The sequence below is a fragment of the Phalacrocorax carbo genome, chromosome 2 (genome assembly GCF_963921805.1).
Source record: "Phalacrocorax carbo chromosome 2, bPhaCar2.1, whole genome shotgun sequence".
NCBI lineage: Eukaryota > Metazoa > Chordata > Aves > Suliformes > Phalacrocoracidae > Phalacrocorax > Phalacrocorax carbo.
In genome coordinates, this window is record NC_087514.1 from 148006609 (window position 1) to 148023302 (window position 16694).

Consider the following 16694-nt stretch of genomic DNA (forward strand, 5'->3'; position numbering starts at 1 on the left):
CTATCAAGCAAGGGGAAAAATGGCACAAAACATAGCTAGGGTTAATCTGACAAACCAGTTCTGAGCTCAAACTTGCCAGCTAGGAAAGCAATGGTAAGTGGTGGAGAACATGTAACTCAAGGATCATGCTTTACTACCTCAGCTTGCTGTTGTTTCTTCTACTTACTTGAAGGCACAGTATTAAATTTCATCATTTAAGTGATCCATGCCAGCTTGCACCACTAAAGTCAGTGATCAGTAGTAGGTGAAGAAAAGCACGGAAGCCTTTGCAGTAAAAATACTTGTCTTGATGAGCAGCTACACAACTTCCACCTTGACAGCTCTACACAACCAAATTTATGTTCTTTCTTTAATGAAGGGCCTAGGGTTTTGCGTTTGTTTTTTTTTAATACAAACACTGCTTGCCATGTCAGAAATTATTTAATCTCCCAAGTTAATTCTTTTCAAAGACTTTGACCAGTAAGTCCAATGTTCATGGAACATTTCAAACTTGCCCCACTTTTTTTTGAGGAACAGGCTACATATATGTCAAGGAACAGACAATCCAGGTACCTTTGAGTTTTGCTTATCAGGAGGCTAATGTTGGTCAGAATACAAGTTTCACAGAAGAACAAGCAACCTGAAATATTAGTTGTTTGCTTATATGTGACAATCTCCTGGTTGATATTTTCAGTTCAGAAAAGAGCCCCAATGGCACCATAAATAAAAGCAACCAGGTTACTTCAGGTTCAGGTGTTACTTCCCACCAGCTGAGCACAAGGATGTCTACACCCTTGGCCAACTCAACTACAAAAAGTAACACACTGATTTAAACCATTCTACTTTGTAAACAAAGCCTATAAACACAGGCTCCCTTAAACCCCGAGTTTTAAAAAAGTAGTTTTAAAATTACTTTTAGCCTTGCTTTTAAGGTAAACTTATGCACATAGCAACAGCTACTTAAGGGACTGTCTGCCAGCTAGCCATATTTCTACACCCCTTGACTCCCTCTGTTCTTAATAAAGTTAATTTCTGAACTTCTGTTCAGCATTATGCTGCCAAAAGAATAGTATAGTGTCCTACGACAATGCCAAACAGGAAGTTTTTTCTGCCCCTAATTAACTCTTAAGTAGATAAACATGTATTTTTTACATGCCAAGTGGCTAAGCCATCCTTGTGTCACTTCAGCAGCACAAGGACACCCTCCAAACTACCAGTCATTACATGTACTCTATTGCAGAATAGTTAGAAATGTGGCTTTGCAGGAAAGAGTCTCTGCATTTATAACTGTGTGGACAAGACCTCAGGTGCATCAACTCCAGATCAGTTAGCAAGAACAAGCCCATTGTAAAGGAGTCACTGCTGTTCACAGCTCAGTGGACCTTCTTCACCTTTCAGGTGATCAACACATCACATAGGAGGAACCACTGCTTTCAGGCTCTTCCAGTAAATTCTTAGGTGCTTTGCCTTTAATTGTGAAAGGAAGTCACGCTCAACCAGAAAACCTTAGGAATTCATTCACAGGAAAATGAAAAAGTTGATGACTTAAATATGAAGGCCTGGGAGATTTCCTCAACAAGATAGGAATATTAAAAATATCCTACCAAATGACACCTTCCAAGGAGATCCTTCCAATATACCTTCTTCTGAAAGACTCAGCAGGTACAAAAATAATGTCTGAAGAGTAATTAGCTTGAAAAGTGAACTAAATACCACTATGAAACACAGCTAATTGCTGAACGGGGGGTTGGGGAGGAACCCCCCCGACAAGTGGCATTGGGAAATGTGGTGAAAAAGGAAAAAATCCACCCCAACTCCTACCAAGAAAAAGGTGTAGAACACTAGCCTACTAAATGCTCAGTATTTCAATACTGTATTGCTTTGATGTACTGCAACAGAGAGCTGAGGAGGGATGAGAAGCACAGGATTCTGTGAGCCCAAAGACATCTGAACCCTATTAACATCCCTGAGCCAACACAGCCCAAAGGGCATTGCTCACTCAAATGAAATAACCAGCTACAACTGCCTGCAGCTGTAGGTAGGAAACAGAAAGCAGCATTGTTGAATCAGCTGAAGCCCAAAATAGCAAGAGAAAACTGCTATATCAGGAACTCCTTGCATCCACAGAAATGGGCAAGAGGTTCTGGAAACAGTGGTTGCAGTGCTTTCTGCCTGCAAGCAGGTACATGTGTGTGTTAATAAGCACTAAGATATTGTTTCTGCAAATTAGTTTTACTACTTGTCTTCTGTGGGCTGGGGGAATATCCAAAAAGCTTTTCTTGTTTGTTTGGTCCTGTCCACTGTGCAAGCACAGGAGAAGGCTAGTTTATACATCACGGATTGCAAGTGAGGCATGAGTCAGACTGAAAACTCACTAATCTGATGATTCTGCTTAAGACCTAAAAGAATAATTATGACAGAAAATTTCTCTTCAATCCTCCTCTGCTACCCTTATCATCACAGGGGGAGGGGGAACAGTACAAGCAGCAGGGAAACCCTAGTTTGCATCAGCCTCAAGATGCTGCACAAGAGGGTGGTGCTGAGCTGCAGCACCTCACCAAGCATCTGACACTGCATTTCAATTTGAGTGAGTCATTTCTGAATCCTCCAACTGCAAGTTTGTGGTGACTGAGGAGGAGGAGATTGGGTATGGGCTTTCCAGTGAAGTCAGCTTGTTTGAGACTGCTATCTTTCCCAGAAAGACAACCAGCTCTTTTGAATAGCCAGCTGAGACAGAATGTGTTGATAAGTACTTCCTCTTCAAGGACCTACTGTAAAAATAATTTTATTTCAAGTATAAGCCTTTAAATATTATCACTACTTGGACCAAGCAGTTTCAGATATGTAGTTTATGAATCAAGAATTGATTTGCATACCATCTTTAAAACTGGAGTTATATATCTTTATATAGGCTGTTTGGGTAAGTCTGGAAGAAATCATATTTTTCTTTCAGGATTGGAAAAGGTGCACAAAAACCCCTAGAAACAACGTAGTACATAAGAACAAACTCCAGAAGAGATCTACCCAAACAGAATCTTAGTGATTGTTTGCATTATTTGCAAAAGAAAATCATGCAATACTTCATGAAAAAGGGATACTCAATTAAAGAGGCACAAATTTTAGAACCATTACGCTGAATGCAAGTGTTTGTGCCACTGTTCTCAGAATTACAGAAGTCAAAAGTAACCTTGTCTACCATTAGGCCTTTATTAAAAAAGAAATAAGCAAAAAGCAGTATTAGATTTTGAAGTTATGATCCTAAACTAAAAATAAAACTAGATATCCTATTTATGCTTTCTCCATTTTTGGTATTTTGCAATTTGGTCTCCCAAAACGGGCTCTACATTCAGATCAAAATACAAAAAGTCAGAAAGACTGAAGCAGGAAGCTCAGATATTAGCATCCTTGCTTTTGTTATGTCAGTCTTCCAATTGTTGCTCAGCTGCAGGCAACCACAATAGATCAGGTTGGCCTGATGTAAAGGCCCTGACAATTACATACTCTGTATGTAAGCTCAGTATTTCTCTGAGCTCTTCTAGAAAAGTTTTCTGTTATTACCACCCAGAAGCCAATGCACGATGAGGGCCACACCACACCATAACATCAATAAATATTCTCTAACTACAAACAACTTACATGGCTGAGAACACAAGTACACTGAACAAATAACACAGCCAGCAATATCACAACATCACAACCTGCTGGACCAATAATGGTTTTGGTACCCAAATGATCTAGCAAGGCTCTACAAAACACTGGGCAACACAGTCAAAGCAGAGCTAAACTCTGCAAAACAGCTTTAAGTGTACTTTGCAACAGGACATGCCACAGATGAAGGGCATTATATCAGAACTACTAGTTTACTAACAATTATTGAGGCTTGGCACCACAAGCTAATCAGATATTGCCTTGTTTCAGTTCTGTATAATAAATTAATTACTAAGCTGCTTTCTTTTGACTGGTCTTAGGCCAAAGTTGGGTATTTTCTTCTCTCCCTCCTCCAAAAAAAAAAGATAGCAACTGCTACAGCCACAGGCTTGATATCCTACAAGAAAACATTTAAGGTAGGATTCTCAAGAATAACTATTGTTTAGAAGGTCTTCCAAATATTGGCACTTACTTCTAAACTGCAACTTCAAAAATTTCAGCCCCTAGGATGCCATTATAAATTTTCTGAAGACATTTACTCTCTACCTGGATAGGCAAATTATGATATTAGATGGTTCAGCATGTTCCAAAGACTTAAGACTGAAGGCCTGACCAGAAGCCAACAGGTAAAATATAAAGAGGTCCATCTCTTACAAAATACATTATTATTTCAAAAGGTTAAAATAGTTGAGAAAGGTCTCTCTGTTGAAAGTGCAGAATCCACAGGGATAGATCTCTACTTGAGTGGTTTACACTATGGGCAACAGTATAACCCCAGGCTACCAAATATAAAATTGAGCTAGTCACACCAGAGCTCTCCAAGTTCCTCCAGCTGTCCTAAGCAACTATAAAAACCCACCTTAAAGTACACATACATCAGTCTCCTCCCTCCATTCTCCCTGCAGTGTGGTTGCAGCTCCTCCTTTAAGCTGGGACTGAAATCTGAGGATATGGCCTGTTCTGGTATAAAAACCATACCTACCCTATTCATTTTTCTGCATTAGTTTTCCCTCTAGTGCATCTTCCCAAATGAAATCACCACAGGATCAGATCTGTGCCAGAAGAGTGGAAACAAGTCCAGCAGCCCCAGCATTAGCTGGCTTATGTATTATGGAGGCTGTGGTTTGACTAACCTTATGCTAGCATGAACCGGCACTTCCTTACAAATAAGTTATTTCCCATCTTTTCTGCTTTTGCACCAACTCCATGTTCTTTGTGCTGGCACAGCTGTCTGCATGGCTGGATGATGAACTTCAGTGAATTATGGTCCATCTAAAAACTCAAAATGCATTATTTTTGCTGGATTATTACTTTGGAGCTGGGTAATTACTGATAAGGAAAACATATATGGCTGAACTTCTTAACCAGCAAGATTGGAATGGTAGAGGCTTGATTGATAAAATGAAACACAGCAATAGCAGAGTTGGGAGAGGTGAGAGAGCATATGACTGAGACACCAAGAGGGAGACTGGGGAAAGTGAAAGATTAAATCAGTCCTATAGGTCTCAGCCTCACCAAGGAACTCCACAGGCTTTCTAATAATGCCACATAAGGGAATGTGATTTTTTCAGTTTTGTCTTATAATCTAAAGGGATCATGCATATACTCACAGCTGTGTTAATATTAAGGTTGCCTTGGGAACTTACAATGCACACAAAAGAGCTGGATTAAACTAATTACCTTGCCTCAGTACACAAGGTAGTTGTTCAGCAAGTCTGATGAAAAATAAGTACTCTAAAAGGTGCATGGCCATAAGTATTTCTACTGCAAACTATTCAACCCCACTCCTTGAAGATAAAGCTAATGTTTTCTTTTCAGTTTGTCACATCCATCACTACAGCATTCAGCTACTTCAAACAATTTTCACAACACCCTTCTTAAGCAATCTCTCAACACAAAACTAATTAACTTATTATAGAACAGCCCAGGCTCTACAGGAAGATCATAAGGCAGATGTTCGCATAGCAAGCCACATGCAAGAAGTTACCATCTCAACAATTCAAAGCTAACCCATTTCACCACATACGGGGATACAGACCATGAGAACTTAACAAGATTTGTCATTACCATCCCATAGCTGAGGCAGCAATTTCTTAGACTGCCTCAGCTGTTTTGCTAAGTGCAAACATGTGCTTTACCAACAGTGAAAATGAGGAAGAGAACTCAGGACTTTTGTTAGACATGTATCTAGTAAGCATCAAGTATAAAAAGTGGGAAAACATGGAAATAGGCCTTGGGAGTAAACAAAGTAATGAATTCATACTGAAGTCTATTACTCACAACAGCAGTCATAATCACTTAGTCAGGAGAAAATGAAGATGAACATGTACTTCCTTCGAGCCTTTAAAACCCCATAGTTCAAAGATGACTAACCTTTCAACATGTCAAGCTATCTGTAAGCCAACATGACTACAGCTCTGAGCACTTAGCTCTGGCAAGATTACACTGAAGTTCTGTAAATAATAGGTAGTTTCACCTTACTCTAGAGTTGTCATGAAGCTGCATAACATACAGCTAGCCTATGGAACCCTATGGCACAAGATGTTTTCAATTCCTTGAGCAGAAAACAGGACTGTACAGCAGGAACTGCATAACTGCATAACGGGGTGAGTCAGTTATATTAAACAAAGTTTGTCACCCTGAAACTCCAGGGGGAAAAATAAACATCTACCAGGCTCTGGCCAATAGGCATAATGCAAGCATCTGCTTTAACAAACAAGGAATTTGAAAATAATCCCCTAGAGACTCTTTAAGGTATCTGGCACAGGATACTCAAATAAGATGACTAAGTTGAGTCAGCAAAGCAAATTTGTGCCACCTGTTTGCTTCACTGAAAGTTGTCCAGCCCTCCCTGCTGTGGTTAATGAACTTGTTTCAAAAACCTATTGGCAAAAAACCCATCCTAGCCTTTGCAGCACCTCATCTTGTAGGGTGGAAGAAACTACTGACAGCAGTTTCAAAGCAGTTTCTGAGCTCTTTTCATAGCCCTTCCCGTCTCATCCCTAGTAGAAGCTGTTGTATGAGTCCCTTTCAATAGTTCAGAGAAGGGCATGAAACATCACTCCCATTTTTATTTCATGCAGGAATGTTTACTACCTTTATCCCAACCAAAATAAATATTTACAATTTGTATTTTTACTAGTCCATCCACTTAGTTGCAAAAACAGTATCAAATTAATTTCTGCAGTACACAGAGCCTGACACCCAAAAAAGAACCAAGTTTTCAATAAATAGCTCTTCCTGTTCTACTTCCTTCTATATACAAACAGCTGGGCTGAGTGCCCAGCTGACTTTATTTTAAAATAGCTTTAATTGCTTTATTATCTGCTGTGCTGTAATCAATGCTTTTTAATATGTTGTTTCTTCCTGCTTCTTCGAAAGAGCCTTCTCCCATGCAGTCTACCACTACCTCCGTTAAACAATTAATAAGGCTTGTTTTTTCCAAGGTCACAGTTATGAATCTCTAAGATCAGTAACTTTAGTTTTGTCTCACTCATTTTGAAAAGCCACTTAGGGCACAATTGCAGTAGTGGTGTTCTGCATTAAATACCCAACTAGCAACACAACTGACAACACAACTGACAAGTTGCCCTCCCCATCTCAAGACTTTTTCCAACCAACCTGTTGTACTGACAGCCAATGCCATGAGTCAACATGATGATAGTTCCATATCCTCAGGGTTTCACTAGTCTCATTATCATTTAAGAGGATCATAAAAATAGACTCAGAAGTTAAACTCCCATAACTTATGAAGATAAACTGCTAGTAGTAAGTGCTGTGTTTGTTTTAATGGATTCTGCCCCCCTCCCCCCCTTAAAGGAAACTGATCATAAACATAAGTCAGTAGGTTTTATTCCAGAGGGCATAACCCCACTTTTATTATTTTAGGCTTCATCTTTCTAATGATCTACTCAATAAGCTCTTCTCAGTGTCATTTTCCTAAATGTACAACATTTCAGGATAGGAAGTTCTTGGGAGAGAGGCTAGGTAAGTCAGTGTTAAGAAACTTGATTTATGCCACAAACTGAGAGGGTGCACATTTACCTAACAAGCTCTCCAGTGCCATGTTAAAACATACCGACTGGCATGAATAAGTGAGCTATTTGTGTATTCGTCTGGATAAGAGTTTGTAACAGGAAATAAGTGTTAGCTAAGAAAAAACCCCAAACTGAAAACTGACAAGAACACAGACATTTTATAGCTTTCTGTAGAGATACAGAAGCTTTTCTAACATGACCAAATATATCCTAGTATGTATGAGGGGGAAAGATGCATTTACTTGTCACACTTTTTTTCCTCCCCACTTCTAACTGTAACGGTGAATGAATCCAGGAGTTACACTGGCTGACAGAGGAGTCCCACAGCTCTCACGCCTTTTAATATTCTGTCCTGGTGCTGTTCCACTTTTGTTAAAAACATCAAGCCAGATTACAGCCGAGAGTGCAGCAGCAGCATCAGGCCCCCAGTGCCTCATGTGAGCAGCTGAAGGAGGTCGGAGTTTATTATCTGTTGAATTCTTCACCACTGAAAGTACGCTCTTTCTGATGTACTCTGCAATATGCTGGGGGGGTAAAAACAGTCATTTGATCCATGTATTCTTATTGTTCCACTGCCTTATTAGGCAGCAAGTGCCATTGAGAAGTCAGGCACTGCTAGACTTTTAGATCAGCTTGTAATCATCCAAGAAACAGATGGTAATTACAGATTCCAAGGGCTTGGCCAGGGGGTTGGGGGGCGTTTGGTTTCGGCTGCATTTTTTAAACTTGTACAATACACTCAAATTCATTAGACATTCATTCTCTTCTCCTAAATTTATTTCATTTAATGGTTGACACAGTAGGTGAGGTCTCCAGCAGTCCATTCTTTACCTCAACATTAGTTACAAAAAACCCCCACTTCTATTAATTTTCTTCCATCTTTGAGGGAAATGTTTCGAAGGGCCTATGCCTACTTCTCTACAAATTCCCAGCTTTCCTAACAAGCTTCTAGCAGAAGCATGCAGCCAACACGAGCAAGAGCAGACTCACCATGACTGTGCCTGGGACACTCAGAGGCCGCAAAAACACAGAATGCCTGGCTTTCATTTTTGGCACAGAAGACAAGGAAGGAACATTTACTTCCAAAAGCATTAGGCAAAGAGTTACATGCCACTTTCCTTCCCTTTCCTCCTCCCCACAGTTATTGGAAATTCACCAGCAGCAGCAATACGAAGGTAAGAATAAGTGTATTATTTACCACATCAATTGTAAATGAAATATTACAATTATGTTAACTAGCTAAAAATATAGCTTTAAGTCATACTAACCACTGAATTTAAGTATTTGTTTCAGTAGCACAGTCAGATTATCTTTGATACCGGGTAAAAGATCGAGATAAGATCAACTCTTAATGATGCAGATGCCTGCAAGATCCAAGCGCACCAACAATTAGTCTTTGCTGCCACAAGTCATCATTATTATAATCTCATCTACAAAATGGGATACAGTTGCTTTCCCTTTCACTTAGCAGAATGTTTAATTTAACAGCGTATTTCAGCATACCAAGAAATTAATTTACATCTCTGAATGCAAGCATATGCTTTCTTGCTTCTTAGTATATTTCGGTGATTATTACATGTTTTTCCCTCACATGCCCTTCTACATTACTACTGAATTTGACCGCATTACGAAGCAGGATTTTGTATAGGTATCTCTTGACTTTAACTAAACAAGAACTGGGACCACCAAAGCAATCTGCTTAACAGTTTCTTGGATAGAGGGAGGTGGGGAGGGTAATGTATAAGAACCCTGAGTAACAGACACCACCTTGCAGACTTTTCTCCCATTAAGAATTCACAGCTTAGATCTAAGCCCTCTGCTCTGTGACACCAATGCTCAAGATCTCCCTTTATAGAGTCAACTCTCCTGCCCTAGGAGGAAACGTAAGAGAACAGTTCTTGTGACTTTTTCCTTAGATGGAGCTTCTTCACGGATTCAATTTAAGATCTGAAAATCCTCCAAAACTCAACTATCAAGTACAGCAGTATTTTGGCCCCAAGATCAAAAAGTTAAAAAGCCTGCAAAAAAATCTACGCTTTTGCCTTTTTATCTTCACCAAGTGCTTCCTTCCAATATATGCCACATCCTGTCAGAAATGTGGGAACCACATCTCAGCTTCAATGTTTCAATACATATTTATTCCCCAAGACAGTAAGACTCAGAGACTGCTATTGTCTTGTTAATTGATATGCACCACACTGGAAGCGGTCTTAAATATGATTTTTTCAGATGACTGCTATGTTCTAAGCTTATTTAATTACTATCGTCATGAACTACAATCTGTGCTTATTTCCCAGTCTAACCTTTGCTTATGATTTCTGTTTATTCTGCTATGAAACCTAATGATCCTTAATCCCTGTTCTTAATGAATCTACACACATAACTTCTACGTCTCCCATGAGAAATTCTTATTTGTGATAAGAGTCTAACCACACTGAACACTGACTTTCATTTGCTGGACAGAGCCACATGAAGCATTACAAACTGACCGGGTAAGCATCTAACAGAGGAGTCTGCAACACTTCAGTGCTGCATTCTTGGCTAAAAAGAGATGTTTACATTTGGACACATCAAGTTAACTTTTTTCATGCTCTCTCATTCAGAGATTTTGCTTCTATGGGGCTCAATGCATTAGTCACAACTACAATTTGCAACAGGGTAAAGAACTGGAAGAATATCTGCAGAACGTGCATCAGATACACCTACAACCATCATCTTCACATAAACATGAAGCTGCATTTCTCCAAGCCTGTTGTATTGCTGAGCTTGCTCTTTGAGCCCCCGCTCAAAGGACTGAAAGAATTTTAGTTTACAATTTTTAATTTTATGTCCATGAACCAGTACATTTCTTTATCACATTTTCTAATGGGAACAGCTATGTACACCACAGTACACAATCACAGAAGTCACGTACAGTGTTGTATTTGTCACTATTTACTTTGTTGTGTGTACTGGAGAGGTCTTTCTTCTGAAAGTAGTGGTTTTTCCAGTATGAACGCATGTAGCAACAAGCTGTTGCAACAGGAAGATCTGTTCTCAGAGATCTTCTCCCTCTCTCTCCCCAGGGAGACTGCCGATAGCTAGAGCACTGCCATTCAGTAAGTGTCTCACCCTGTAATTACCAGCTTGCTTTCCTTCATTAAAGAGGCCTGTTTGGGAATTTTTCTACAAATAATGCCAGCCACTAAAGAACCAGCAAAAGAAACATATATTTGAAAGCCCAATTCTGCAAACAGCATATCATGCACTTCCACTACTGGAGATCTTTTTGCTTTGTAGATAAATACCTAGTTTCTTATCAGTCCATGACATAGGATGTGACTGCTTACCACTGCCCTACAGAAAACTTGAAATCCTTTGTCACCGTTTCCTACCGACTCACAGGGCTATCTTACACAGACCGTTCATCCTCACTAGAGCTCCTCCTCCGTCATCCGTACCATATTGGTACGTACAGTTAAAGCATTTCCCCCAGACCATCACTTCTGGCACCGTGCTGCTTAACACAGACCTAACTGTGCTTAGCCTTGATGCTCAGCCCCCAGGCTTTAGGCAAAAACTACCAAAACATACACAAAAGAAAGAGCCTCACAGGATCTGGATGCGTAGGAAACAAAAGGAATGCCCAGTCAATGCTACAGATTGCTTTGCCTGTTTCATAAAGCTGTTACAAAATTTGTGGTCTGATCTCAAATTGCACACTGGCAGTTATCCTTACGAGCCCTTAAGCGGCAACAAGAAGTAACCCGCATCAGCCCCACGTTCAGACTTTACACCAGCAAGAGAAGAGAACAAGTTTTTGGCTTAACTGCCCCGATACCTGATTTTACGTGATCTTTGGGCTCTACACTTTTAACCTGCCACGGTAGCTATTTAAAGATGTAAAGCTGCGACTTGAGCCTCATAATGCCCACACCATGTGACATCTTTACCAGGCTCCTAATTTTAACGCTGAACAGCAGCGGTTCAACGTTACTGCACCCGGTACGGGGACTCTTTTGAAGCCAGAGCAGCCCCATCCTCCGCAGGGTGATATAGCACTCCGCAAATGTTGCAATTCTGCTGCTTTACCACAACAAAAACCGGCCCTCCTCCCCTCCCCCAAGCGCACAAAACCGTCAAGAGACACTTGCTCAAGCAAACTGCGCGGAAGAGGGTAAAAACTTCGCTAGTTAAACGCTAATAACCGGCTATTTTTCCTTCGACCGCAGTACGTTTATGCGACGCCCGCCCGCGGGCGGCGGCCGGAGCGGAGCGGCTCGGCGCGGCTCCGGCTCCGCTCGCAGCACCGTCCCCCCACGGGCACCACCCGTGGGTTGTTCGAGGAGCGGAACCGCGGATCGGGAGAACACGGGCTACCGCAGGCACGCCGCGGCCCCGCACCGCCGCCCCCGCCCGCCCCCACCGCGCCCGGTAACGCGGTCCCGGGCCCTCCCCCCCCCACACACACAACCCCGCCGGGGCGGAGGGCGACAACCGGCGGCACGTGCCCCCCGCTCCCGCAGCCCCCGGTGGGGGGGTCGGCGGGGTCGGTCGCGACGCTTACCGAGTGGTTGACCCCCCACATGAGGACGCTGAGCAGTGGGTCGCTAGCCCGGAACAACTTCACTTTTTGGGCCACGAAGTGCTTTTTCTTGGTCTTGGTTTTACTCGCCATGACGGGCACGATGCTGCTGGGGGCCGCCATGGCGCAGCCGGCGGCGGCGGCGGCGGGGGGGCGGGGGGGAAGAGAAGCGGCGTGAAGGAGGGAGGGAGCGCGGGCGGGAGACAACGGCCGGGGCGAGCCGGCGAGTCAGCGCCCCAGCCCCGCGGGCAGGCGGCCGGCGGCGGCGCGATGGCAGCCGCGGGATGCCGCGCGCATCCCGGCCAGGCCGCCGGTGCCGCGCGCTGAAATGGCCCCGCTCGCGCGCCGCGGCCCCGCCCCCACCCGCGGGGGAGCCGCCGCCCGCCACGCACCGCGCCGCCGCGCCCCGCCCCCGCGGCCGGCGCGGGAACGCCGGCGGAGGTTCGTTTTCCTGCCGCCCCACCGCGCATGCTCCGCGTGTCCGCCGACACCCCCCGCGGGTTCGCGCCTGCGCGGGCGCTGCGGGAGAGCTGGAGGCTGCAGGGCGGCGGGGAAGGGAGGAAAGGGGCTGAGGGCGGCGGCGGGGTCGGGCGTGGGGTGAGGGGGGGGTCTCGTCGCTGAGAGGAGAGGGGCCTTTGGCCACCAACCCCAGCGCCTGGCGGGGGAGGAAGGCGTTGCTCGTCCCCTGCCCGGTGCCCCGCCCTCACACTCATCTCCAAGTCCTCTAGGAAGCAAAACCTACTATCGTCCTTATCTTTATCTAACTAAGCACACATAGCGTTACTTTGTGCAGCTCTTGTAATAGGCGCCTAAGTTTCCAGGTCCCCTCCCTTAAAGAGACCTCCGGGGGCGAGAAGGACACTGAGGCAGGACTTTGCCAGCTGCTCCTGACCTAGCTGCAATCAGCAGAGCTATTTGTTTCAGCCAGCCTACAGCAAATTCTGAAAACTCAGTCTGCTGCAAAAGCATTGCACCCCTATAAACTACACGCCTCTACTAGTACCCAGAGGAAAAAAAAGAAAAACAAAAACCACACAAAACCCTGCTTCTTCGCTACCTCTATGGCTGCAGAGGATGTGGTGGTAGCTGGTAGATAACATCCTGCAAAGGCACATCTGCCCAACTCAGAAACATTGTACGCAAAAAACACTTTCCTCCGCTGTTTAACAAGGAGCCTTAATGACAACTGCAGTCACTGTTCAGGGTCAATACACACAGATAATGCAGAACATTAATCTTCTGTGCGTTTACAATAAGTCATCCATCAACCTCTGAATCATACAAACTGACTTGCCTGCTGTAGATCTTGCTTTGTTCATCGGCTGATCATTCAGCAAGGTGACCAGATCCTCAGGGAGAAGCAAGAGCAGGGCTGCTCCACGAGAGTGGATAAACCAGCAGCCGAGGGTCATCCCAGTCCAAGCAGTGCCCTCCATGACAGGACCCATTCCCACAGGGTCCACACACCCGTGCTGGCAACAGCACACGTCAGCAGTCCCAGAGAAGCTGAGGTGATGAACCATGTCCATCCAGGAAGGCACAATGCAGGCACAGGGTCCATCTGAGAGACAGGGCCAGAAATAAGACTGCAGACAAGCCACCTGCAATATAGGACCAAGGTATAGCCAGAACACAGTGCTGAGGACAGGTATACGTAAAACAGCTCAGGCAAAGACCTAAACTAAGCCTTCCCTGAGCTTAAATGGAGATCCTGGGCAGAGGGTGCTCCCAGGTGAGGCTGTTCAGGGCAACTAAGGTCAATAGGTGAGCTCAGGGCTCTGACACGGACTTACACAGCTGCTCCTAAATTTAAGAACTTGTTGCACCAAACAGTTGTACAAGTGTCTCATCCTCTCCATTCTGTTTTGCCTTTGTGATCTCAATAGCAAAGTTACCTATTACACTGGAATCCAAACCAGTAGTGTTTAATCTCCCTCCTGAGTAGAAGCAGTTACTGGGATTTTTTATATGGTCCCTTTTCTGCATCGTAGGGAGAGTAGGACAGAACAGAGATGCTATGTTTAATTTTCTGTCATTCTGTCATTTCTGTCATTTTTTTTTAGAGCAAGGAGTTACTTGGAGTTACAGAGAGACTACACTAATTTTTGTTCTTGAAAATCGATTCAACAACAACAACAAAAATCCCTTATATTTCTACTGCAGTCAATGGAAGCAGCTGAGTAGTCAGCACCTTTGAATAAAAGCAGGTTACTTAGATACCTAAATATAGATTTGAAGCCAGACTTTCAGAAGAGTTCAGTACCCATTTTATTCCTTACATTATGCTTACACCATGACATCTGAGCATCGTCCAGTGCTTGCACACATCAGCATGACTAACATCCATCACATACATGTCTTTCGTCTTCTTTCCAGAGCAAATCCATATAGTGAAGCATTTTGGTTTCTAAACATGCAATAAACAACAAGCATTTTGGTAAGTTTGTTATAGGGAAGGCAAGGCTGAGGAAGGAAGTTGCTCTTTTTTTCAAGGAGACCTTCTTGTCATCTCGGCCTAGATTCTAAAGAGCTCTTCCCTGTAAATAGGAATCCTTACCAAGGCAGGTTGTTTTATCAGAGGAGCAAAAGATGTTGACCATAACCTTTACAGCAGAATTACAATATATCAAGGGCCTGGACTATCTTCATGACAAGGTCTAGGGCAAAGATTCGTCATCTGCAATTTTAAGCACCAAGAACAGGATGGTTGCCTGTACCTGTCTCTCCTGTAGGGACCACTGTGGGCACGGGTTTTCCACTGAATCCATGATATACCTGCAGCTGGAGACAGGGGTCGCTTGAAGAGACAAAACTTGATTACGCTTGCAGCCTGCACTCCTCTTGGGAAGTCTCTCTCTGGCTGTGCTTTAGCTAGAGTGCCAGGCTCTTTCTTTCCCTCAGCTGTAACCCTACCCCTTAAAATAAAACTAACCAGAGGCTGAGTCTGGGACCAGGCCCCCTAGCCAAGGGGTTTCAGCAAAATTAATTACATATTCATTCAAAGAAAACAATACAGCAAAAATTTCCCCAGCCAAATTCTTGCAGCCCCTCCAGCTAGGGCTCTCTCTCCCAGTTCAAACACTAACCTTGAGAGCAAACCTGATCTTATGCTAAGCCACAGCCCAGGGTCCCCAGCCAGTGCCCAAACCAAAACATTCTCACAGCCACGTTCTTTTTGCACTCCACCTTTTCCTTTGGCATGTTCCCTTTTAAGCTCCCCTCCAGCTGCAGCTCTAGGCTGTCTCTGTCCAAATGCCCACCTTAACACTAACACAGATCCTTAGACCAGGGCCCCCAGCCAGCACCCTCAATAAAATGTTCTCTCTGACAAGTTTTTTCTACCCTGTGCTCTGTCTTTTCAAAGCTCCTTTCTAGCTCTACTCCAGCTGCAGCTCCAGGCCCTCTGTTTCTTCCAACCCTAACCTTAACTCTCAAGCAAACCATATGCTGGGCTTTGGACATGGCCTCCAGCCAGTGCCCACACCAGGAAGTTCTTGCAGCTGAGTTCTCCTTGCAGCCTACACTTCCCTGGGACAGTGCTTTCTAGCCCCAAGCCAGCTGCAGCTCTCGTCTCTTTCTTTCTGCCAACCGTAACCTCAAACCTCACCCTAAACCTGACAGTTATGTTGAGCTTTAGACCAGGCCCCTCAGCCAGTGCCTCCACCTAAAAGTTTTTGCAGCCAAGTTATCTCTGTGGCCTGGCCTGGAGCTCTAGGGTCTCTTTTTCTCCCAGCACTAAGCCTAAACCTCACACTAGCTGTAACACTGAGCCTCAGATCAGGAGTGCCAAGCAGCATCCACAACAAAAAGTTCTTGCAACCAAGTTCTTCCTGCACTCCACGCTTTCTAGGTCCATTCTAACTGGAGCACTAGGCTTTCTCTCATTGTCAGATTTAACCCCAGCTGTAACTCCAACCATAATGGTAGGCTGAGTCTCAGATCAGGCAACACTGCCAAGTCCTCCTCGAGCTTAGACTTCCCCTTCAAAGCACCTTGCTAACTCCTCTTCAGCTGAAATGCTAGGATCCCTCTTTCTCCCATCTAACCCTGATGTAGACTTAAGGATATGCTGTGGCCCTCCTTTAATGCCCACACTAAAAGATTCTCCCAGCCAAGTTCTCCTTGCAGCCCGTCTCCTTTTTAACCCTGCTTTCACTGCAGCTCTAGGATCTCTTTCTCTCAACCTTAATCCTAACCCTAGCCTCTATTGTGTTTGCATGGCAAGGTGTTGGTAGCAGGGGAGCTACAGGGGTGGCTACTGTAAGGAGATGCCAGAAGCTTCCCCAATTTCTGTAGAGCCAATGCCAGCTGGCTCCAAGACAGACCCATCAGCAACAGTGGTAGCTCCTCTGAGATAACTTATTTAAGATGGAGAAAAAGACTGCTACAAAAAGAGCAGCTGGAAGAGAGGAGTATGAATATGTGAGAGAAACAACTCTGCAGATACCAGGTCAGTGAAGGGGGGA

General features: G+C 44.1%; 1 protein-coding gene across 1 annotated transcript in view; it reads right to left on the reverse strand.

Annotated features, from left to right (window-relative positions):
* Positions 1–12615, reverse strand: part of PIP4K2A (phosphatidylinositol-5-phosphate 4-kinase type 2 alpha) — a 117846-nt gene extending 105231 nt beyond the window's left edge. The window contains exon 1 of the mRNA XM_064444788.1: positions 12211–12615. Within this exon, the coding sequence (XP_064300858.1) occupies positions 12211–12351 (141 nt within the window). The 5' untranslated portion in view covers positions 12352–12615. The remainder of the gene's footprint in view (positions 1–12210) is intronic.
* Positions 12616–16694: the final 4079 nt, after the last annotated feature.